Below are 25,489 nucleotides of genomic sequence, written 5' to 3' on the forward strand. Positions count from 1 at the left end.
CTGGCATTGATGGGTCACCACAACAGATTTACTTTTAAATGATCCCGAACAGAAGTCCTAATGTGATATTATCAGGAAAAGGCACATCTGTGCTCAGGTCACAGTGCTCTCCCACCTCTTCCTACACAACAGACAGATCACAAATTACCTGGATCACATGACACTTGGCAGATGGGTATCAAATTTACCAAGACTGTGGTCGGAAAATATCCCTCAGCAACACACTATTGGATGACTTCAATATATACCCATGTTCACATTTCTACTAAAATGCTGGCAATCGCAGGGGGTGAGTTCCCAGAAAATCTCAAATGATGACTTTCGCAAATGACAAACAAACTGGACTATGCATGTGCAGTATGACCTACATACACGGTGTGCACTTTCTACACCACACTGTAAGCCTTACTTAACTGTTTTCTTTAAAACAGTGGATTAGTGAAGACTTGACTCATTCCCAGGACAATAGGGAAAGGCAACAAATGATGACCCTAGCTAGTGTTGCTCAATTCCCCTGAACGATTTAAACAATAGGACCCCAAAAGGTCCATAAAATATGACCTTTGAGTGATGGAGCCTTGTAGGTTAAGACGTTACAGTAAAGGTCTCCACTGATTCATCCTAAAGGTGGAAGTGTTGCTCATCAGACAGTTAATTAAACATAGGAGCAGAAACACGTGTGGCAATGTCATTGGATGACGTCCTGATATCTCAGAGTAAATTGGGTTAGGCATGCTGGTGAAACCAGGCCATCATATCCTTTCTACATTTTCACTGATTTTCTTCTAATGTTGCATCAGAAAAGCAGTAGAACTTTCTACGGAAAATATTGACATGCTCTTCTATTATTAAAAATTCATTAAAATTTAGAATTTAAAAACAAATCTAATCCAGAGACATGTTTCTTAGCAGCCTTGTGATCCAGTGCAAGTTGAGTTTTGTCATTTAATTGTTCTTCAGACTCTGTCCTCTTTATTTCTAACATAAGACAGGAACTCTTTTTCTTTCAGAGAATGGTGAATCAATGGAATTCTTTACTGCAGAGGGCTGTTGACGCTGGTTTGGTAAGTATATGCAAGGCTCAGGTAGATTTTTAATCAATTAGGGGAAATGGTAGGAAAGTGGAGTTAAGGATTATCAGATCAGCCATGATTGCACAGTGGACCAGACTTGATGGGTTGATTGGCTTGCTTTTGCTTATGCTCTTGACAAGGTACTCTGCATAGACAATAGTTTTGGAGGCAATGGAGTTTCATTATTTCTTTCAACCTTCACCTATTTCAACCACTCTTGTACCTTTTCATTTATTCATTCACAGGACGAGCACGTCGTGGGCTAGGCCAACACTTAATTGCCCAGTTAAGAGTCAACCACATGGCGTGGGTCTGGAGTCACATGTAGGCCAGACCAGGTAAGGATGGCAGTTTCCTACCCTAAAGGGTATCAGTGAACCAGATGGCTTTTCCCCTGACAATCAACAATGGTCATCATTAGATTCTTAATTCCAGACTTTTTATTGAATTCAAATTCCACCATCTGCCATGGCGGGATTTGAACCTGGTTCTTCAGACACACATTACCTGTACCATCTCTGGCTTAACAGTCCAGCGATGATATCACTAGGCCTTTGCCTCCCTTATTACTGTGAACCAGTTACATGTAAACCTCCTACAATTAGAAAGCTTTGCTTGAGCAAGAGCAACTCTGAATTACGCAAGGATTACTCAAATCCTTAATATTTGATCTCAATAGGAATTTGTTCTCCAGTGAGTAACATATTCAAACACTTCTACTCGCCAGCAATATTTTTCTAATATTGGTGGAATGCATTGTATTCAGTTCATGAAGCGGCCTTTATTAAGATTCTAGAAAGGTGTTTCCCTGACATCTGTGGGAATTGTCACACTAAAGAAATCGAAGTTGAATGTACAGTGATCCTTATCAAATCTGATCACCAAATTGTCAGGACTATTGCAGTCAAATGGGTCAGTTTAATTGTAATTTAAACAAGGTCTTTCTTTTTCAATCGTATTAAAACGAAATACAACAGATGCTGGAGATTTGAAATAGAAACAGAAAATGCTGGAGATTCCAGCAGGTCTGGCAGCATCTGTGGAGAGATAAACTAAGTTACTGTTTCGAGTACAATATGACTTTTTTAAAATTTCTTTTGATTTTTATGTCTTTCTTCAACCACAGTTCAACATGGTTATAACACAACCTCGATAACTTTCAATGTCCAATTAGGACAAAAGCTAAAGGTAAATTCTTTCCCTAAAAGTAATATCTCTTAGAATTAATAGACTCTGCAAATTCATGCTAAATTATGAGGGCAATTTTACATGTGACAAGCAAAACAAGAATGCCTGGAACAACAAAGATCAATCTTTCGCTAAAAATACTCCAGACTCCCACAGGTTCAAATCCTTCTGTCTCCTATTCTGGGATTTCTGGCTATTTATGAGTCAGGATTGGTTGTGTAAATGGCTGTCTCCAGTCACTCAAGCTGCATGGTTGCCTAGAAACAGAGTCTACTAATGGGGTGGAATTAGCAGTGTCTGATGATACCTTTCTGGCACGTACTCATATATTCTGCCACACGATAACAATGTGTGTGGTAAGACAGAACAAAGGTAAATCAGAGCAGCTCATTGCAAAGGGAGTCCCTCAGCTGGTCAGTGAAAATTATGTCAGAGCGATTAGGTTTAACAAGATTAAATGGAGGACCAAATTCTCTCCTCAGTGCTCGAAGTGCTGAAGGTCGTTTTGTGGGGTTGAGCAGTCAAGACCTGTGGCAGATGGTGAGGGGTTTGTTACACCTCAGGTCTTGTTTAAACAAGGGCCGAGGTAGACCCACTTACCTTCTGTTTGTCAGCTGGCAGAGGCACAGAGAAAGCATAAAAAGGCAGGGCCAAGTTGATGAAGCCATTCCTGTGGGCCATTATTGGCCTGTTACCCTGCACAATCTTGTACAGCTCCAAACACACGAGACCAACAATTGCAGCTGTCGTGGTGGCAATGGCTGGGATAATCCTTCCGGCAATCAGTTTGCTCTGAAACATAAAGTAATAAAACGGAGGTTAAAATGATTTCCCTGCCATGGTAAACTTATACACTGGCTACCGTTTATCTGCCAGCTGTGGCTCAGTGGCAGGACTCTTATCTTAGAGACAGAAGGTTATATGTTCAAGTCTCCACCCTCGATCTGACACAGGTACCACATCAAAGCTGGCCCTCCAGTGTAGCACTGAGGGAGTGCTGGCCTGTTGGCAGTGCTATCTTTTGATTGTGAGACATGAAATCAGGGCCCTCTAGGAGATCGCAAAAAGATCCCATGGGCCTCTATTTTGAAGAGGAATGGGGGACTTCTCTCTAGTGTCATGTACAGTATTTATTCCTCAACTCAGAATCGCGCTGCTGCTTGTGTCAGATTGCTGTGCACAATTGGCTCCAATGTTTCCAACATTATAAAAACAAATGCACAGCTATATACAGTAGCTATGAAGAGAGGTTGAGTAGATTAGGATTATTTACATTAGAAAGACGGAGGTTGAGGGGGGGACCTGATTGAGGTCTACAAAATCATGAGAGGTATAGACAGGGTGGATAGCAAGAAGCTTTTTCCCAGAGTGGGGGACTCAATTACTAGGGATCACGATTTCAAGGTGAGAGGGGAAAAGTTTAAGGGAGATATGCGCGGAAAGTTCTTTACGCAGAGGGTGGTGGGTGCCTGGAACGCATTTGCCATCGGAGGTGGTAGAGGCAGGCATGATAGCGTCATTTAAGATTTATCTAGACAGATACATGAATGGGCAGGGAGCAGAGGGATACAGATCCTTGGAAAATAGGCGACAGGTTTAGATAGAGGATCTGGATCGGCGCAGGCTTGGTGGGCTGAAGGGCCTGTTCCTGTGCTGTAATTTTCTTTGTTCTTTGTTCTAGTACATCATTGACAGTGAAGTGCTTTGGTGCCTACATATGGTGCTATATAAATGCAAGTCTCCCTATTTTAATTGCAGCATGAACATATTGCACACATTGGAATTGCTTGGAATTGGGCATAGATTTCACCATTTCACCTTTATTTGTAGCAACAAACGTCACTCTTTTTATCAGCAACTCAAGTACACAAATGGTCCCTTGGACTATTCCAGTTAGCCCTTCTCCTACCTGTGCACCCTCACCACACTCCCCCGTCTGCCCATGGTCAGGGTTAACCAATTCTTCGTAGGCTGGGCCCTGAATCTCCTTTCTGCCTTGCCCAACCAGACAGTTTTCTGCAACTACCAGAGCTGATGCACAGAGTCTGCCTCCGTGGGACATAAGGAACTGAGTGAGCGTGAACAAAATGGAAAGAAAGAGAAATGCGCAGAGAGTAAAAGTGCTGGTGAAAGCCAAACAGGCATATACCAGCTGCACATACTGCACTCATATAGTGACTTTCATGACCACAGGACATTCCAAAGCACTGAACGCAAAATAATTCTTAAAAGTGCAGGAGCTAAGCTCAACGAGGTAATCTTCACTTTTTAATAATTGTGAGAACTTCTTTTAAAATGACAACCTTTGTAAATTATCATTTCGTTTCCCTTGAGGATGCTCATTAAGAAAAACAAATAGGTGCAGCTTCTATAACTGTCTCTGCTTGTCTCTTGCCTAATCATTTCCACCTCCAAGTATGCCTTCCTCTCTTTCTATCGTCCCGTTTCTCTCCCTGGGAGAATTCTGTTCTTCTTCAAGGCCCAACGGATCTTTAACATCCACCCGAGGGGGCCGCTCTGGGGGATGGGGAGGGCGCTCGGTTTAACGTCTTGTTGGAAAGACAGTGCCACTGACAGCGTTGTGCTCTCTTGGCGCTGCAGGAGCGTCTGTTTTGATTTGGTAGCCAAGTCTTTGGAGTGAGCTTTGAGAAACGACTTAAGGGGAGAATGGGGATGTGGAGGGGCGAGGTTGTGGGTGCTGGGTAGAGAAAAAAAACCACACAGAATAAAAGGTTAGCACTTGACTATGTAAATAGGAAGCTACGTTACCCAGAAAAGAGAAAACAGTAAAACTTGTGGATGGAACATATTTATCCAACTCGCATTGTACACTTGAAAATGAGCTCCAGTATGAATAGGACATTCATTTCCAAGAAGTATTAGTGTTTCCCTCTGGGTCATGATCCTGTGATAGATCCCATAATGGAAAGACTTTGAATACAGAAGCAATGATGTTGGCCGCAATATGCCAGTTAATATAATGTGAAAATTGCAAACAAGTACTTTGAAAAGCTCTTCACGGTGACCTCTCTAGTGCACCTGACCTCCTGCAACACGATGTACACAATGAGCAGGAGATCTGGAGAAGACAGGAGTAGATCTTACCTTTCTGTGATGGTGCAGAATGTGTTCCAGTGAGGCAGCAATCAATAAGAAATGAGAACCTTAGAAAATGGGCAGCTGATTTGGGATCTTGGTTTCACAAAAACCAAGACCCAAATCCAAAAGAAACTCACAGAAAAGAGAAGTCATGTCATAGAAGGAGAGAAAGGAAAAGAAAGAGATGGAGATGGAAATTGCAGAATTACAGAAGTGTTACATTGCAGGAGGCTATTTGGCCCATCATGCCTAACCAGCTCGTTAAATGCTCATCATTACCTATGGCTAACTTCCTGCTTTTCCCCCATATCCTTAAACATTATTTTTACCCAAATAAACATTCAATGCCCTCTTGAATCTTTCAATTGAACATGTTTCCACCACTTCCAGTCAGTGCATTCCAAACCCTAACTACTCGCTGTGTGAAAGAGTTTTTCGTCAATTCATCCTTGCTTCTTCTGCAGATCATTTTAAATCTATGCTGCCATATGCGTGTTCCTTTCATAAGTGGAAACAACTGCTTGTCTACTCTGACTGATCCGCTCATGATTTTGAAAACCAGATGTCAGTGTTTAATCAGATCTCTTCTTTGTCTTCTTCTCTCCAAGGTCAACAGTCCCAACTTTTTCGATTTATCCTCAGAACTGAAGTTCCTCACTCTCGAACCATTCTTGTCAACCCTTTCTGCACTCTCTCCACTGCGTTCATATACCTCCTACACTAAGGTGCCCAGAACTGTCTATAAAACTCTAGCTGAGGTCTAAAAAGTGTCTAATACAAGATAAACATTGTCTCCTTGCTCTCGCACTCTCTGTCCCTATTCATAAAGCCTAGGCTACTGTATGGTTTACTTACTTATCCTGCCACCTTCAATGATCTGTGCATAGATACACCCAGTTCCTTCTTCTCTTATGCCCCCTTTAGAAATGTACTCCTTAACTTGTATTATCTTTTGATGCTGTTCCTACCAAAGTGCATCAACGCACATTTCTTTGCATTGAAACTCAATGCCATTTATTTGCCCACTCTACTAACTTGTCTATATGCTTCTGGAGTTCCACACGGTCCTCCCAACAGTTTGTAATTCATCCAAGTTTTATGGCCTCTGCAAACTTTGACATTGTTCTCTACACACCAAGATATAGATCATTAATATGTTTCAGGAAAAGGAAGTGGGCTAATATTGCACTACAAACCCTCCTCTAGCCTGAGGAGTTTTGTTTGGCCATTACTCTCTGTTTCCTATGTCTCAGCAAATTTTGTATCAATGTTGCTGCAGCCTTTTTATTCAATAATCTACAACTTCCCTCACAAGTCTGTTGTGTGGCACTGGATCAAACACCTTCTGAAAGTCCATGTACACTAGATCAACAGTGTTACCCTCAACAAGCCTTTCTGTTACATCTTCAAAAACCTCCAGCAAGCTAGTTAAATATGAATTTCTCTTTAGAAATCCATGCTGACTTTTCCTAATGAACCCACCTTTTTCCATGCAACTATTAATTCTATCCGAATAACTGTCCCTAGAAGCTTCCCCATTGCTGTTAAACTGACTACTCTGTAAATGTTGGGATTATCCTTGCAACCTTCCTTAAACAAGGCTACAATGTAGTGGTTGGTTGGCTTACTGATTTGTTTTTCCGCAAGCGTTTCATTACCCTGCTGGGTAACAACATCTGCGGAACAACGAACCAGCTCGGCGAGCCAACCAACCACAACATCCACAACCTGAGCTACAAATCTACTCTAAAACCTCAAGGCTGTAATATTTGCAATTTGACAATCTCTGCAAGTCTAGGGAAGACTGAAACATTGTGGCCAGAGCCCCTGCAATTACTACTCTCAATTCCTTCAAAATGCTTTGAAGCATTTCATTTGGTTCTGGTGTTTTGTCAACTTTAAATACCAACACTTCAGTCCTATCAATTTTGAACACTTCTCATGACTAAGTTCCCTCCTCTGTCACCATGGCATGGGTAGCCTCTCTCTCTTTGGTAAAGAGAGATGCAAATTATTAATTTAGCGCCTCAGCCATGCCCCCTGTCTCCATGCGTAAATCCCCTTTTTAGCCCTTAATCAGCCCTACCCCTCCTTATACCACCCTTTTACTGTTTATCTGGTCATGGAAGAATTTAAGATACCTCTTTATATTGGCTGCTGGTCTTTTTTCATAATTGCTGTTTGCTTCTTTTATTTGCTTTCTCATCTTCCCTCTAAACCATTGATATTCGTCTTGGTTTTCAATTTAATTTTTGACCAGACACTTGTCATAACTCCACTTTTCCTTCTCTGTCTTAATTTCTGTCTCCCTTTTGTCATCCAGAGAGTTCTGGATTTGTTTGTTCCACCTATCCCATTTGATGAAACATACCCTAGCCATCTCCTCTTTGAAGATAGCCCATTGTTCAGTTACTGTTTCTCCTTCATTCCAGTCAATCCTACTCAGCTCTCATTGAAGTCCGCTCCCTGCCAACTGGTTTTTCCCTCTTTGGATTGTGGCACGTCATACTGCACTATCATCCTGAACCTAGCAAACTAATTAGAAGGTAAGAGGCAAGCGGAGGTGAAAAAGCAGAAGATGGTCTAATTGTGTTTCTTAATGAGCAACCTTATGGGAGATCAAGCAGTAATTTTAAAAGATAGTGAAAAATAATTAATTTTAATACTTTCAAAGCAAGTATTTGCCAAGGAGACTGCACATTTCCACACTATACTACTGTTTAGATTTTTGGCAGGATTTGTGACATAATGAATGTTGGGTGTGATAACAATTCCCAGGATTAATAGCCCCATGTCATCCAGATTTGTAATCGTAGATAGGGCTGCTGAAACTGACACAACCCAGTTAGACTCCAGCACTACGGGTTTCTGGGTAATGCCATCTGACTGAACCACTGGGCTTGTGCTGAAGCTGGTGGGAATCGACCATTTTGGTTTCTCTAACTGCGATGTCAGAGAAGTGAAGTTTGTCTTTGTACATCTTTCCCCTCCCCCATCCCTTCTCGATTAACTCAACTGCTGCTCACCTTCACAGTCACACAGCACCAAAATAAATTGTATTTGCCTAGCACCTTCCAGGGCTTCAGGGCAACCTAATAGTCAAGTAAAACTTTCTGAAGAATGTTCTGAAGAGTGAGAATTCGCAACACGGGCAACAAATTTGCAGACAGGAAGATTCCCCCAAACAGCGTTTCCTCTTAGTTTTATATATTTCATCCATGGGATGTGGGTGTCTTGCCCATCCCTAATTGTCCTTGAGAAATTGGTGGTGATCTACCTTCTTGCACCACTGCAGACTACCTGGTGTAGGTAGACCTAAAGAGGTGAGGTGAGAGTGATAGCCCTCACATTTAACTGAGTGTGGCATCAAGGAGCAAAACTGGAATCAATGGGTACTGGGGGCAAACTCTCCACTGGTTGGAGTCGTATGTGACAGATAGGAAGATGATTGTGGTTGTCTTTTTTTTATATATTCATTAACAGGATGAGAGCATCACTGGTTAGGCAGCATTTATTGCCCATCCTTAATTGCCCAGAGGACAGTTCAGAGTCAACCACTATTAGAGGTCAGTCATCTTAGCTCCAGGACATTTCTGCAGGAGCTTTGAAAAGAAAGCTTAAAGCTGCTGGAGGTCTTTGAAGAGGCAGGGAAGCAAAAAAAACCTTTTGGACAGGTCCATGGACACATTTAGGTGAGGTAAAATGTCCTGTGGGAAGGGTCATGTACCCTTTGGGATTGTTACAATGTAAACTCTAATACATGCTACAAAGTGGATAAATGTAATGGAATTGTCAAGCTGATTGGAGCTGTTGAGGAGGCTATTAAGGGAGAAGTCAAGCTTTCAAGGCAATTAAATATTTTGCTCCTTAAATGTTTGAAAAAAGCCTATCTGCAGTATTGAAAATTGAGCTTGCTTTCACTGTCTTTTGACATGATAACTGAGGCTATCATTATAGAATTTGTGCTGCATGAGTGATTTCACAACCTATCATTATCACAGTGGGATGCCTGAGAGCTCACAGTTTGATTCACAGCTCCAAGTGCTTTTATGTTTTATGAAGTGGGACTATGGATACAGATACTTGATTCTTAAGGGACTAAGTAGTTGAAGGAAATTAAATGTTTTATCAATGAGAGTGTTTGTTTTTAATTAGTGATTCCATCAATAGGTATGTAAGAATTTTATTTCACTCCATCTGTGGTCAGCCTGTGGTGGATGCTTAATGAGTTGTAATGGAGGATGGAAAGGCAAAGGTTGGTGAATGGGGGACATGGGTTGGCTTGAGTTAGTAATAAGATATCATAGGATAATTATAGGTCATAGGACAATGGATGGGGACTTAGATTAGTATGGAGAGCATGAGGGTTCATGTTGGGATCAAGAGGTGGCATGGATGGGGCGTGGGGAGTATGTGGAAGGGATGGGCTCTTTTTTGTGTTTTTAAAATATGTGCACCAAAGTGCCAGTGCATGCAGGCTGACCTTCACAACTGTTGCTTTTGCTGTGCGCTGTTTCTGAGGATAGCAGGCTCTAATAACCTCACGCTGTATACCTTCAAAACCAAAATCAGAACACCCATGGGTCCTTCTCCCGGGCTGGGTTTACAGAGCCTGGAATTTTCCGGACTTTGCTTCAGGAATTTCCTGCATAGGACTTGGCACCTCTAGAGGCCAAAATAATAGACGTGCAGAAAACTTGGATGGGTTAAAGGAAACCTCTGAGATTTAGTGGTATAAGGCCATGGACTGATTGGAAAATTAAAATTTTAAAACTGATTGATGGCTGTTTCATTTCTAGATGTTTTAGATACTTTCTAATCAACCTCTTTACACACATACTTGCAACAGGTGAGACTTGAACTTTGTCCTTCTGGCTCAGAAGTAGGTATACTACCACTACACCATAAGAGCCATTTAAAGATTTTTTTGAAATTAACCTGTTTGGACACATTATGACACATCTCTATAGCCATCACATCCCGGAGAGGGATTTGAACCTGAACCTTCAAGAGCAGAGATGGGGACACCACCACTGGACCACAAGACATTTAATTCCAGAGTTTTATTTGTTTTCTAAATGCATAAGTGCTATCATGCACAATCAAATGGAATTTCCACATCCTGTGGCAATTTTCATCTATTACCACCATCATTAAATCACTCACGTTTCCAATTGTTCAATTTACATGCAGAGCCCGTTGAAGGCAATGCAACAACACTAAAGCTGAGGGTGAGGTAAGGAGAGGGCGAGGGCAAAATTAAAATCAAAATCAAAATGGAGTTAGCAGAGGAGATAAGGCGCTCTACCCCCTGTAGTGGCCACCTCTCTCTCCAAAAGCACGGAGAATACTGATGGACATAAAATGCTCCCTCTCCAATGATACCTGGGCATTAATGTAAAATTCCAGATTTTTGTTCATTATATTCACACTCCTATCAGCTGTCTGTGGTGGGATTTGAACCCATGTCACCCAGACCATTAGGCTGGAACCACTAGATTACAAGTCTAGTGACATTACCACAATGCCACATTCTACAATGACAGCAGCTATGAAGGTGGCTCTTTGTTGCAGTCATCAGAAAGCTTCAGTTCCTCCACATATAGGTGCAATTGGAATCACAAGGTTCATTCAACTCTGGAGTCCAAAGAAACAGATATTTAATTTGATGAATTAGTTTGTCTGCAAGGAAATGTTAATAGCTGAAAAAGTCTGGCTCTCTGCTTGAACTTTATCCTGTTACTGTAAGCACTGACTGATTCAACACAGCTGTGGTTAAGGGGCCAGTTGGTAGACAAGGGAAAGTAACCTTTCCCAGGATTCACAGTTGCTGTATGTCTGCACATTTCCTGTTCCCATCAGATCTCGTTAATATTGTTTGCCTGATGGGAACCAGGGGCCCCCAGAGTCTGATTTCTTTTATTGCTTTTTATTCCTTTACTTGCCAGAATTGGACAGATATTGGACAGTGTGGCTGAGAAGGAAGCTGGAGTGGGGTTTGGGGGAGTTCAACATTAATACCAGGTTCAAAAGTATATCCCTCACCACGAACCAGTTGCTGCCTGTGAATCAGAGTTCGCATTGACAATTTAAGAGATTTTTCAATCCCATCACCTCTTGCCAATGCAATTCCAACCTCACGTTCCTCCCCTGTGTTTTCTTTCCCAGAATGGTACGCTGCCCGTGGAATTTTATACAAGGGCGGGGCCCGTGTGGCTTCTGGCCCAATCTGAGAGGGGTTTCTCTTCTGATAGTAATCAAAGGGCTATCAGCTCTCTGTTCCCAATAGTGTCATCTGCTGGGCTGACAGGGAATCCTCAGGATAGGAAAAGTGGCCATTGTCCCAGAGGACCACAGGTTGCTCTCTCATCAAAGAGAGACAACTGGTGGTGACTTTAATCTGAGGGTCCTCATGCCTCAGTTTGGGTGGGGGTATTGGAGGGGGCCGTTAAACCATGAAAGGGGGAATGGGAAGACAATCGAACAAACCAAATTACGGGGGAAATATAATTACCTGTCTTAATTAAGGCTAACCCTGCCTCAGGAAGACAAAATTATAATAACTGGCAGATAGTCATACAACCATTGATCTTTTGTTTTATTTATTTGCTCATGGGACATTAGCGTTGCTGGCTGGCCAGCATTTATTGCCCGTTCTTAGTTGCCTTTAAGAAGGTGGTGGTGAGCTGTCTTCTTGAACTGCTGCAGCATACCTGCTGTAGGTTAACCCAAACGCCATTAGGGAGGGAATTCCAGGGTTTTGACCCAGCGACACTGAAGAAACAGCGATACTATATTGAATCAACTGTTACAACACAGCAAAAAGCCACTTTGCTATTGTATCTGTATTGGCTCTTTGCGATAATTGGATTTGATCCAGCAATGTATTTTCAGCTGCTTCAAATACTTGTAAGTTCTCCCATAAAAGTCTCTCTTAAATTCTATCACTCTGTCACTGTACTACAGCCTGGCATCACAGGTTCTAATCTCACCATGGCAGTTGGTGAAATTTAAACTTGATCAATAAAAGTCTGGGTTTGAAAGTTAGTCTCAGGAATGGTGACCATGAAAGCATCATCACTTGTTGTAAAAACCGATCTAGTTCATTTTCCTTCTTTTAGGAACAAAATCCAGGCATTCTTTTCTGAACTAGTCTATGTGTGACTTTAAAGCTACAGCAGTGTGCTTGACTCTTATCTGCTCTCTGAAATGGCTGAGCATGCAATTCAGATGAAGGGAATATAGGGATGGGCAACAAACGCTGGCCTTGCTTGTGATGCCTACATCCCGAGAAATAAAAATCCCTTTGCCCCATGTCCTGGCACTTTAAGCCCTCAGATCTCCGCTACTGGCCCATTGGCTGGCCTGCCTCAGTCCTCTCCTGATTGTGTTTGTTACCATGCCTCTGAACCAGAAAACAATGCGTTCAAACTGAACACTGGGAAGTTGTTGTATAATCCTTGCTGACAATCCAAGGCGGTACCAAGGGAGTACTGCACTGTTGCAAGGTGTGGCTTTTCAGATGAGATGTTAAACCAAGGTTTCACCTATCCCTCATGGAGATATGAAAGATTTTCTGACACCAGTGTGGTACCACAGCTAATACTTGCCTTCAACCAAAATCATGGGAACAGATGATCTGGTCATGAACACGTTTGCAGGGCCTTGCTCTGCACAAATTGAGTGCCATGCTTTCTATACTACTGTCGGAGTATTGCCATTTTGGTAATTAGTTGCATTTTTAAAATTCATTTTCAGGATGAGGGCATCTCTGGCTAGGCCAAGCAGTTTTTCCCCATCCCTAATTGCCTAGAGGGCAGTTAAGAGTCAACCACATTGCTGTGGGTCTGGAGTCATATATAGGCCAGACTGGGTAAGGATGGCAGTTTCCTTCCCTAACGGATGTTGGTGAACCAGATGCGTTTATTTTCTGACAATTGGTACAGGTTCATGTCCATCATTAGATTCTGATTGGCAGAGTTTTTAAAAACTGATTTCAAGTTCCGCCATGGCAGGATTCGAACCTGCGTCTCTGGATTACAGTCCAGCAATAATATCACTTGGCCCCATTGCCTCCCCTCCAGGTTTGAAAGAGTTAATACCAAAAGGGCCATAAGCAGAGCGCACTATGATATTGGCATGTGGGCTAGCAGGCAGAGCAGCTTAGGACCTCCAAGGAATGAGATTGAACATCTGGTCCTCCTCAAAGTCTTGGTAATAGTGTCGATGTAACATGTAACTAGTTGTTAATAAATTACAGGTTGTTACACACAAGAGACCCTTATAGTTATGCCAGGAAGTGGTTTTTCCCTTCCGCACTAAACCAAGCAGGTCCTGTAGTACCCTATACTTAAAGATGATGGTGGCAACAATCTTCATCATGAGTGACAGCTCACACAGTGCAGCGAGCCGGCGGGCACATTTAGCATAAATCATTGGCTCTACAGTACATGGGGACATTAAGCGGGGCATCATACAAATGAAACTCTTAGTTTCATTACCACTGGTCTAAGTTTACTGCCTCTGGGGAATGTAACAACATGAAGTCACAGACAGTCTTGAGCGCTTTGCTTCCTCCACAACAACCTCGCCTGTTTCTCTCACCATCCAATGCATCTGCCTGAAAATGGGTTGATTGGAGTTGATTGGGAGCTCAGAGAAGTACTGCCATGACAGTGTAGCTACAGGAGTCAGCACAGAAAGCAAATTGAGAGTACTGTGTACAGCGCTAGTCATCTTGTTTAACGAAGAATGTAAATGCTTCATTGAAAGTAGTTCAGAGAAGGTTCAGGAGACTAACACTTGGAATGGGTGGGTTGTCTTCTGAGGAAACATTGGACAGGTGAGGCTTGTATTTTAGTTTAGAAGAGTCAGAGGTGACTGAAATGAAATGTATGAAGTCCTGGAAAGTCTCAACAGTGTAGACGTAGAGAGGATGCCCTCCTCTTATGGAAGAACATAGAATGAAGGGTCACTGTTTAAAAGTCAGTCATCAGTCACTTAAAACAAAGATTATACTTTCCAGATGTCCTTGTTTTTCAAGGACCGCAACTTCCCCCCCTCAATGGTCGAGAATGCCCTCGATCGTGTCTCCCGCATTTCCCGCAACTCATCCCTCACACCCCCTCCCCGCAATAACAACCAAAACAGAATCCCCCTCATCCTCACATACCACCCCACCAACCTCCGGATCCAATGCATCATCCTCCGACACTTCCGCCATCTGCTATCCGACCCCACCACCAAAGACATTTTTCCCTCCCCACCCTCATCTGCTTTCCGGAGGGACAACTCTCTCCGTGACTCCCTTGTCCGCTCCACACTCCCCTCCAGCCCCAACACACGGCACTTTTCCCTGCAACCGCAGGAAGTGCTATATCTGCCTCTACACCTCCTCCCTCACCCCCATCCCAGGCCCCAAGAAGACTTTCCACATCAAGCAGATGTTCACCTGCACATCTGCTAATGTGGTATACTGTATCTGCTGTTCCAGATGTGGCCTCCTCTACATCGGGGAAACAAAGCAGAAGCTTGGGGACCGCTTTGCAGAACACCTACGCTCGGTTTGTAACAAACATCTGCACCTCCCAGTTGCGAACTATTTCACCTCCCCCTCCCACTCCTTAGAAGACATGTCCATCCTGGGCCTCCTGCAGTGCCACAACGATGCCACTCGAAGGTGGCAGGAATAGCACCTCATATTTTGCTTGGGAACCCTGCAGCCCAATGGTATCAATGTGGGCTTCACAAGTTTCAAAATCTCCCCTCCCCGAACCACATCCCAAAACCAGCCCAGCTTGTCCCCACCTCCGTAACCTGTCCTTTCTCCCACCTATCCCCTCCTCCCACTTCAAGCCCCACTCCCATCTCCTACCTACGAGCCTCATCCTGCCCCCTTGACCTGTCCGTCCTTCCTGGACTGACCTATCCCCTCCCTAAGTGCCCACGTACACTCACCTTTACTGGCTCCACCCCTGCCTCTTTGACCTGATTGTCTCCTCTCCACCTATCTTCTCCTCTATCCATCTTCAATCCGCCTCCCCCTCTCTCCCTATTTATTTCAGAACCCCCTTCCCCGCCTCCATTTCTGAAGATGGGTCTAGGCCCGAAATGTCAGCGTTCCTGCTCCTCTGATGCTGCTTGGCCTGCTGCGTTCATCCAGCTCTACACCTGGTTATCTCATTATACTTTGTGTTCCTCCCACAGGATGGTGAGTCTTTGGAAGTTTTCAAAAGATGGTGAGTCCTTGAATACTTTTAAGGCAGAGGTAGATAGATTCTTGTGAAGCAAAAGGGTTGAAAGGCCATTGGGTGGGAATGTGGATTTGAGGTTATGATCAGATTGGCCATGACCATATTGAATGGTGGAGCAGGTTCGAGAAGATGAATGGTCCTCCTCCTGATACGTATGTTCATTTGGAACACAATGATTCTGCTACAAAAGTGAAGCACTGAAAATGTGGGAAATCTGGAAAAAGATTGATAAAATGCTGGAACTATCATAGAATCCCTGGAGCAGAGAGAGGCTGTTCAGCCCATCAAGTCAGCACCAACCCTCCAAGGAGCATCCCACCCAGACCCACCATTTCTCATGGCTAACCCACCTAGCCTGCACACTACAGGGCAATTTAGCAAAGCCACCTGACATGCTGGGTTTTTACAGCCTTTGCAACATTGATCTCAGAGGCTTTAGGTCAGTACAGGACTCACCTGTTTAAAAGGGGACCTTAGCAGGATATTTACGGGGGCACATCTCCCACCTGTTTCAAAGAAAGTGAAGCTTCTGCCATGAATAGGCTTTCTTAAAGATGAGATTTTAGTGTTCACTCATGGGATGAGGGCATTGTTAGCTAGGCCAGAATTTATTTCCCATCTAGCATGTCGACCACATTGCTGTGGCCCTGGAGTCATATGTAGGCCAGACCAGGTAAGGGTGACAGATTTCCTTCCCTAAAGGATGAATATTTGCAACAAATGACAGTGGGTATGTGGTTACCATTCCTGGGATGGAAGGGTTGGTGTATGAAGAGAGACTGGATCCATTAGGAATATGCCCACTGGAGGTTAGAAGAATGAAAGCAATCTCATGGAAACCTGTAAAATTTTAACAGGGTTAAACAAGATATATGCAGGAAAGATGTTCACTATGACCAGGGAGTCCAGAACCAGAGGTCCAGACTAAGGATATAGGGTAGGCCATTTAGGATAGAGATTAGAAATTTTTGTCACCTAGAGAATGGCAACCCTGTGGAATTCTCTGCCATAGAAAGTGTTTGAGGCCAAAACATTGAATGTTTTCAAGAATGAGTTGGATACAGTTCTTAGAGCTAAAAGGGTAGGGGAGGAAGGATGTTGAGTTGGATAATCAGCTGTGCTCATATTGAATTGTGGAGCATGCTTGAAGGGCTGAATGGCCTACTCCTACTCCTGTTTTCTATTAACCTAATTTTGTATTCCAGATTTTAGAATGTCCCCAGAACATTAACTTAGGGCTGCTGGCTGCAAATCTTAGGGTGGCACGCTGGCTCACAGTGCCAGGGACCTGGGTTCAATTCCAACCTTTGGTGACTGTGTGGAGTTTACACATTCTCCCTGTGTCTGATTTCCTCCCACAGTCTAAAGATGTGCAGGTTAGGTGGATTGGCCATGCTAAATCGCCCATAGTGTCTAGGTAGATTAGCCATGGGAAATGCAGGGTCACAATGCTGGGGTGGGATGCTCTTTAGAGGGTTGGTGTGGATTCAATGGGCTGAATGGCCTGCTTCCAACTCTGTGGGGATTCTATTCTATGAATCTAGTGACAACTCAATTCATAACATTGTTACCTACCCATAAAGTGGATGTTGCTTGTACATTTTGCTCCAGGTTACAGAAGGGGAGAGGTTTAATTGGTGTATTTTTTGGGAAGTGCTGTGTTCAGAGTAGGAAGAAACATTAAGGCAGTACCATACCGTGGAGCAGAAGGAGCCCCCCAAGCCTTTCTGACACCTTGGGCCTCCCATTACTGACAAATCTCTGGCGAATCCAAGTAAGAATACTGCAGTGTCAGCATTCCATGTTCCATTGGAGACTGAAGAGTAAGTGGCGCTGGGCTCAGCTCTGTTTGACAGGAATGTGGATTGAATCTGGAGAAAATTCGTTGCTTTGTAGATCAGCTGGAAAGGTTTCCCAAGAGAATGTTGATTCCCGGGAGCAAATTTGACCTTTTAACGCAACAAGCGGCACAAAATAGTCAGGCACATTGTCTTGGCATTGTTGGGTTTAGGACAAAAATCAAACGAATAGGGAGGGCAGTGCAGAGTCACAAAGGCAGTGGGCTAGTCAAATAGTACCACATCCTGCACTTACCCTGAACTGAGAATTGCTGGACTTTTTTTTTCCCTGTTGTTCACATTGTTGTGTTGCTCATGCAAAGCACAACAATGCTTCTACTTCCTCAGGAGGCTAAGGAAATTCCATAAAGACCCTGACCAATTTTCATAGATGCACCACAGAAAGCATCCTATCCAGTTGCATCACGGCTTCGTAACACAACTGCTCTGTCCAGGACAGTAGGAAATTGCAGAGAGTTGTGAACACAGCCCAGTCCACCACGTAAAACCAATCCATCTACACTTCCCTCACGAATGCAGCCAACATAAACAAAGACCCCTCCCACTCCGGTTATAATCTCTTCCAACTTCTTCCATCGGGCAGAATATACAAAAGCTTAAACATATGTAACAACAGGTTAAAGACTAGCTTCTTCCCTGCTGTTATTAGACTTCTGAATGAACCTCTCAAATTTTAAATTTAATATTGATCTTGTTCTTTGTGCACCTTCTCTGTAGCCATAACATTGCATTTTTCGCTCTGTTCTATTACCCTAATGCACTTTGTGTAGTATGATCTGCCAGTAATGCACACAAAACAAAACTTTTCACTGTACCTAGGTACATACAACAATAATCAATCAAATCAAATAAAAAAACATACCATTTCAAGCAGTAGTAGACCATTCAGCCCCTCGTGCCTGCTCTGCCAATAGGTAGGATCATGTCTGATTTGATTGTGGCCCTGAGCCACATTCTTGGCTAGCCCACAAATTCAAATAAAAAAACGATAAAATGATCAGCAACATCAGTGTTGGACGTCTGAGATGGATCATTCACACCCCGCCAATACTAATGCTGCTTGGTTATCAATGGGAAAGGACACAAGAGTTAGGAGTAGGAGTACATGATGTGGCCCTTCAAGCCTGCTCCACCATTCAACTTAGTCATGGTTGATCTTGGGCTATAACTTCACTTTCTGGATGCTCTCCATATCCCTGAATTCCCTGATTTGTATATTAGGTGTTAATGGGCTGCAGTGATTCAAGATGGCGGCTTCACCACCAGGGCCCAGGACACAAGTGGTATCTCAGGGATCAAAACCAGAGCCCTAGGCTCTAGTGGACTCGCTGTGCCTGGGTACACAACTGAGGCTGGGCCAATGGTAGCTCCAGGCCCATGATATCTATTCCTGTCCCTACTCACCCCCACCATCTTCACAACGGTAATTAGGTATGAGGAGTAAATGTTGACTGACCTATTGGCCTGTGACACCAACATCCTGTGACCGAATTAAAACAAAATATGGATTTTTACCATGTCAGCGAGTTGTTTTGAATAGTCATCAAGCAGCTTTTGGGAGGGGTTCTTTCAAAATGATCAGTTCCCTGCCTCCTTTTTTCATAAACGTTCTCTCTCCCTCTTCCTGTCTTGAAAATGCCAACTCTTTATGAGAACCGTTGATGTTGACAGCCCTTGTCACTTGGCAACCATGCCCATCTAAAGTGACTGTTCTTTATCTGTCTGGCAGGTTTGGGAGTGACAATATGTCCTTTAATATCACAGACTGCCATTCTTAGATTTGTAGATTCCCAGCAAGGATAGTGTCTGATACAGGAGGCCCGGCTTATTTTGTTTCTGTTACCGAACCCAGGATTGATCTTGGGCTTCAACTCCACTTTCTGGATGCTCTCCATATCCCTGGATAGCACCATCTCAACTGTTACCCTGATGCAGCACTGATTACAATTTAACACAGCACCAGAATGATTGGGTAGGCTTCATATTAATGTGACCTGTTGACTGATTTGGAAAGATTTCCCCACAATGAGACCGAAACTTGTCCTGACTTGCTCCCTAACCATGGGACATGGTCATTGGACTTGTTGTTTTATGATGGCCTCCTCTACATGTGTGGACATTCTCCCACATCGGCTAGTTTTGAGATCAGAAACACATTAAATGGGTGGCATATTGATACTGATACAATGATACTGGCAGGTTGGCTCCTGGGGATCATGATGCAGTTATAAGTAATCGCTGGAGGTGGAGCAACATACAATGAAATAAGTGCCCAAACTGGTTTGAAACATTCCTGAGTCACGATTTTTGAATTCAGTGTTTTATGAAGACTTTTATGTACTCCTCCTCCCTCACACCCTGACTCCTTTGAGACTGAAGCTATGAAGTTTACTTTGAATCAAAATACAAACAGGGTGAAAGTGGGAGAGTGTTCTGACCTACATCTGAGCAATAAAATAAGGAGTAACATCACCTTCAGGTAAGCCTTTTCCCTAATGCGACACATACAGTACCAAAATGCTGCAAAATGCTCACTGTTTTGATGAGAGGCAGGAAGGATGATTTCAGTTGGAAACCACAGGGGCTATTTTACAGCAAGTGAAAATGGTCGGTGAAAGGAGAGAACAGATGCTCCTATTCTGCTGGAAGATTAAACATACACATCCACATAGCATTATCCACATTACCACTCTTTCTATCTTTAGGTACAACAGATTCCTGGCCATGCATTGTGTCAGTTCTGAGCCAGCTTTATGTTCACTAAGGTTCCTGTGTAGAATGTTGGGAAGTCCATTACGATTGATCATCTGAAAACACAGTGATCCTCCAGTAACATTTCCCACATTTCTGGTACATTGAGCAGAAGAGCTCTGAACGATGTAGCTTTCGAGCCGCAAGTCATGCTCAGGAGTGAATACCGGCGCCTATTAGAGAGGCTAGGTTGCCCTGGGTTGAGTTCTGAGGAAGGGTCACTGGACCAGAAATGTTAACTGATTTCTCTTCACAGATGTTGCCAGACCTGCTGAGTTTTTTCAGCAATTTCTGTTTTGATTTCTGGTTTCCAGCATCCATTGTTATTTGCCCAGCTTTGGTGTCAGATTGATGCCCTTTTACTATTGCTCTGGATTGCTGCTCTCCTTTATTATTGACAGTACATTGTCCAAGGTTTACATTCAATTTCTGCCCAGTCATTAGTTTGATTTCATCAGAAGGAACTAATGCTAAATAGGGCCGGGTTTGAAAACTGAGGGAGCTGAACGCATAACAACTGAATAGGAAGTGGTAGAATAATGGCAATGTCAGTGGACTCGTAATCCAGAGAACTGGGTTAATGCTGTGGGGATATGGGTTCAAATCCTGTTATAGCAGTTGGTGGAATTTAAATTCAATTAATAAATTGAAAGCTAGTCCTAGTAATGGTGACAATAAACCTATCATTAATTGTCAGAACAATCTGATGAGTTTCTTATCCCCTTTAGGGAAGGAAATCTACCATCCTAACCTGGTCTGGTCTATTGTGACTCCAGATCTGCAGCACTGTGGTTCACTCTGAACAGAGCTAGCAAGCCATTCAGTTCAAGAGCAGTTAGATCAGTGATGCCCATGTCATATGACAGAAAGAAATCTTCACAGTAGTGTACGCACCAACCTTAATGGTGGAGCTTTTATGGATAAAACCTGGGCTTACAGTAACCACTTGAATCCTGACACAATTCTATCTCTCCTCCTAGTTATTATAACCAACCTGTTCAGACTTTTATGACACATTATTAAGGCAGGTGGGAGTGGAACCTGAATCTTCTGGCCAAGGAGGACAGGACAGTACCACTGTGCTATAAGAGGGCCCCTCTCTGTTTCTCTTCCTACAATGACTTTAAATTGAACTTCAATTCAGTCGTTGATGTCTCCATGAGAGAGCAATGACCTCTGAACAACAGTTAATTGCAGCCATATAGGTATATGTGCTGTGCTGGAATCATTAGTTAATTGAAGACAGCAGTGAGTAGAGTGTCTTATGTTGTCATCACACTCTGAGGGGAATTAATTTATTTACTTGTCCCTACTTAATAACTTGAGACCACACTAATCCTGTTCCAGTCAAGAGTTGCTAGGTCAAAATTCTGGAACTCCCTCCCTAAAGGCATTGTGTCTCTACCTATAGGAAGTGGACTGTGTTTCAAGAAGGCAGCTCACCACCACTTTCTCAAGGGCAATTAGGGATGGGCAATAATTTGATATAAATATTCAGTAATACAGGTTAATGCATTTGATTTTAGAACCATCATGGAGACATGATTACAAGGAGACCAAAGCCGTGAACTAAATATTCAAGGAATGTGACTTTTCAAAAGGACAGGCAAGAAGCAAAGTGGGGGTGGTGCGGGTTAGTATTATTTATATGGGATGGAATAAGTATGATGGCAACAAATGATCTTGAATCGGAAGATGTAGAATCCATATGACTCCCTACAGTGTGGAAACAGGCCCTTCAGCCCAACAAGTCCACAATGACCCTCAGAGCAGCCCACCCAGACCCATCCCCCAATAGCCCACCTAATCTACACATTCCTGACACACTACAGGCAATTACAGGAAACCCACACAGACATAGGGAGAATATGCAAACTCCACACAGACTGCTGCCTGAGGGTGGAATTGAACCTGGGCTGTGAGGCAACAGTGCTAACCACTGAGCCACCATGCCACCCCAAATGTGGGTGGATGTAAATAAAAAGGGAAAGCTGCCACTGGTAGGAGTGGTCTATAAGTCCCTTAACAGCAATGATACAGTGGGACAGAGAATAAATCAGCAGATAATAAGGGTCTGTAAAAAAGGCGGTACATTAATTAATCAAGGGCGATTTAAACTTCATGTAGACTGAGATAGTCAGGTTGGCACAGGAAGCCATGACGAAGAATTCACAGAGTGTATTTGGGACAGTTTCCTAGAACAATATGTTGTGGATCCAACCATGGATAAGGCTATTTTGGATCTGGTGATGTGCAATGAGGCATGTTTAGTAAATAATGTCAGAAAAAAAAAATCCCCTATGAAACAGTGATCATAACGTGGTAGAATTTAGCATTCAGTTCAAGAGGGATGAACTTGATTGGATACCAGCGGCGTTGAAAATAACAGAAACAGAAGTTGCTGGAAAAGCTCAGCATCTGTGAAGAAAAAAATCAGAGTTAATGTTTCAGGCCCGGTGACCCTTCCTCAGAACTCAAACATTTCTGAGGAAAGGTCACTGGACTCAAAATGTTAACTCTGATTTTTTTTCTTCATAGATGCTGCCAGTCCTGATGAGCTTTTCCAGCAACTTCTGTTTTTGTTCCTGATTTACAGCATCTGCAGCCCTTTCTGTTTTTATTACGTTAAAGATAACGTCAAATTAAAAGATAACAACATACAATGTGGCAAACATTCATGGTACACCAGAGGATTGGGAACATTTTTGAAAAACAATAAAAGCCAACCATAAAATAATAAAGATGGAGAAGATAAACTTTGAATGTAGTTTTGCAAGTAAGATCAGTTAGCTTAAGGGATAGGTCAATAGAGGTGCAGTCGCAAATATTTTAGGGAATATTCCAGAAAGCGCAGAATAGATATATTCCAACAAATAAGAAAAATTCTAAGGACGGACCTGCCATCCATGGTTAACTAAAAAAGTCATAGATAAAATCACACTCAAAGAAAAGACATACATTTGTGCAAAGTTAGGTGGCAAGTCAGAAGATTGAGAAGAGTATGTACAAAAAAGCAAAGAATTAAAAAAAGATTAATCAGGAAGGAAAAATTACAGTATGAGAAAAGGCTAGTTAAAAATATAAAAAAAGGAAAAATTTCTTCAGATATTTAAAAAAGGAAACAAAAGTAGTATTTAGTCCTATAGAAAATGCATCTGGGGAACCAGTAATGGAGGAGAAGGACATGGTAAAAAGGGAGAGAAACAGAAAGCTGGAAATTACAGGTCAATTAACTTAACATATGCCATAGGGAAAATGTTTGAAGCTATTATTAAGGATGTTATAACAGAAATATGTTCAAGGTAATCTGGAGTTGGCACGGTTTTATCAAAGGGAAATCATGTTTAACTAATTGATTGAAGTTCTTTGAAGTAGTAACTTATGCTGTGAATAAAGGGGAATGAACAGATGTACTGAACTTATATTTCCAAAAGGCATTTGTTAAGGTGCCCCTTCATGGATTATTGCAAAAAACAGAAGCTCTTGGTGTTGTGGGTAACATATTGTCATGGATAGAAAATTGATTGGCTAACAGGAAACAGAGAGTAGGAACAAGTGAGAGATAGTAGGAACTGCAGATGCTGGAGAATCCGAGACAACAAGGTGCAGGAATGGATGAACACAGCAGGCCAAGCAGCATCATAGGAGCAGAGAGGCTGACGTTTCGGGCCTAGACCCTTCATCAGAAAAGGGGGAGGGGAAGGGGGTTTTGAAATAAATAGGGAGAGAGTGGGAGGCGGATAGAAGAGGGATAGAGGAGAGGATAGGTGGAGAGGAAACAAACAGGTCGAAGAGGCGGGGATGGGGCCAGGAAAGGTGAGTGTAGGTAGGGAGTTAGGAAGGGGATAGGTCAGTCCAGGGAGGACGGACAGGTCAAGGGGGCGGGATGAGGTTGGTCGGTAGGAGATGGAGGTGCGGCTTGGGGTGGGAGGAGGGGATAGGTGGGAGGAAGAACAGGTTAGGGAGGCAGGGACGAGTTGGACTGGTTTTGGGATGCGGTGGGGGGAGGGGAGATTTTGAAACTTGTGAAATCCACATTGATACCATTGGGCTGCAGGGTTCCCAAGTGGAATATGAGTTGCTGTTCCTGCAACCTTCGGGTGGCATCGTTGTGGCACTGCAGGAGGCCCAGGATGGACATGTCGTCTGAGGAATGGGAGGGGGAGTTGAAATGGTTCGCGACTGGGAGGTGCAGTTGTTTGTTGCGAACCGAGCGTAAGTGTTCTGCAAAGCGGTCCCCGAGTCTCCGCTTGGTTTCCCCGAGGTAGAGGAAGCCACACCGGGTACAGCGGATGCAGTATACCACATTGGCAGATGTGCAGGTGAACATCTGCTTGATGTGGAAAGTCTTCTTGGGGCCTGGGATGGGGGTGAGGGAGGAGGTATGGGGGCAGGTGTAGCACTTCCTGCGGTTGCAGGGAAAAGTGCCGGGTGTGGTGGAGCTGGAGGGGAGTGTGGAGCGGACAAGGGAGTCACGGAGAGAGTTGTCCCTCCGGAAAGCAGATAAGGGTGGGGAGGGAAAGATGTCTTTGGTGGTGGGGTCGGATTGCAGATGGCGGAAGTGTCGGAGGATGATGCGTTGGATCCGGAGGTTGGTGGGGTGGTACGTGAGGACGAGGGGGATTCTTTTTTGGTTTTTATTGCGTGGACGGGGTGTGAGGGATGAGGTGCGGGAGATGTGGGAGACACGGTTGAGGGCGTTCTCGACCACCGAGGAGGGGAAGTTACGGTCCTTGAAAAACGAGGACAACTGAGATGTACGGGAGTGGAATGCCTCATCCTGGGAGCAGATGCGGCGGAGGCGAAGGAATTGGGAATAGGGGATAGCATTTTTGCAGGAAGGTGGGTGGGAGGAGGAGTATTCTAGGTAGCTGTGGGAGTCGGTGGGCTTGAAATGAATATCGGTTTCTAGGTGGTTGCCCGATATGGAGACAGAGAGGTCCAGGAAGGGGAGAGAGGTGTTAGAGATGGTCCAGGTAAACTTAAGGTTGGGGTGGAAGGTGTTAGTGAAGTGTATGAACTGTTCGAGCTCCTCGTGAGAGCACGAGGCGGCGCCGATACAGTCATCAATGTAACGGAGGAAGAGGTGGGGTTTAGGGCCGGTGTAGGTACGGAAGAGGGATTGTTCCACGTAACCTACAAAGAGGCAGGTGTAGCTTGGGCCCATGCGGGTACCCATGGCTACCCCCTTTGTCTGTAGGAAGTGGGAGGAATTGAAAGAGAAGTTGTTGAGTGTGAGGACGAGTTCGGCTAAGCGGATGAGGGT

General features: G+C 43.6%; 1 protein-coding gene across 1 annotated transcript in view; it reads right to left on the reverse strand.

Moving 5' to 3' along the window:
• The window catches only part of uba1 (ubiquitin-like modifier activating enzyme 1), a 272,418-nt gene that overhangs the window by 96,837 nt on the left and 150,092 nt on the right, over positions 1 to 25,489 (reverse strand). Inside the window, exon 20 of the mRNA XM_048606255.1 lies at positions 2,862 to 3,053. Coding sequence (XP_048462212.1) covers positions 2,862 to 3,053 — 192 coding nt within the window. The remainder of the gene's footprint in view (positions 1 to 2,861; positions 3,054 to 25,489) is intronic.

Source organism: Rhincodon typus, chromosome 16 (genome assembly GCF_021869965.1).
Source record: "Rhincodon typus isolate 14 chromosome 16, sRhiTyp1.1, whole genome shotgun sequence".
Classification (NCBI taxonomy): domain Eukaryota; kingdom Metazoa; phylum Chordata; class Chondrichthyes; order Orectolobiformes; family Rhincodontidae; genus Rhincodon; species Rhincodon typus.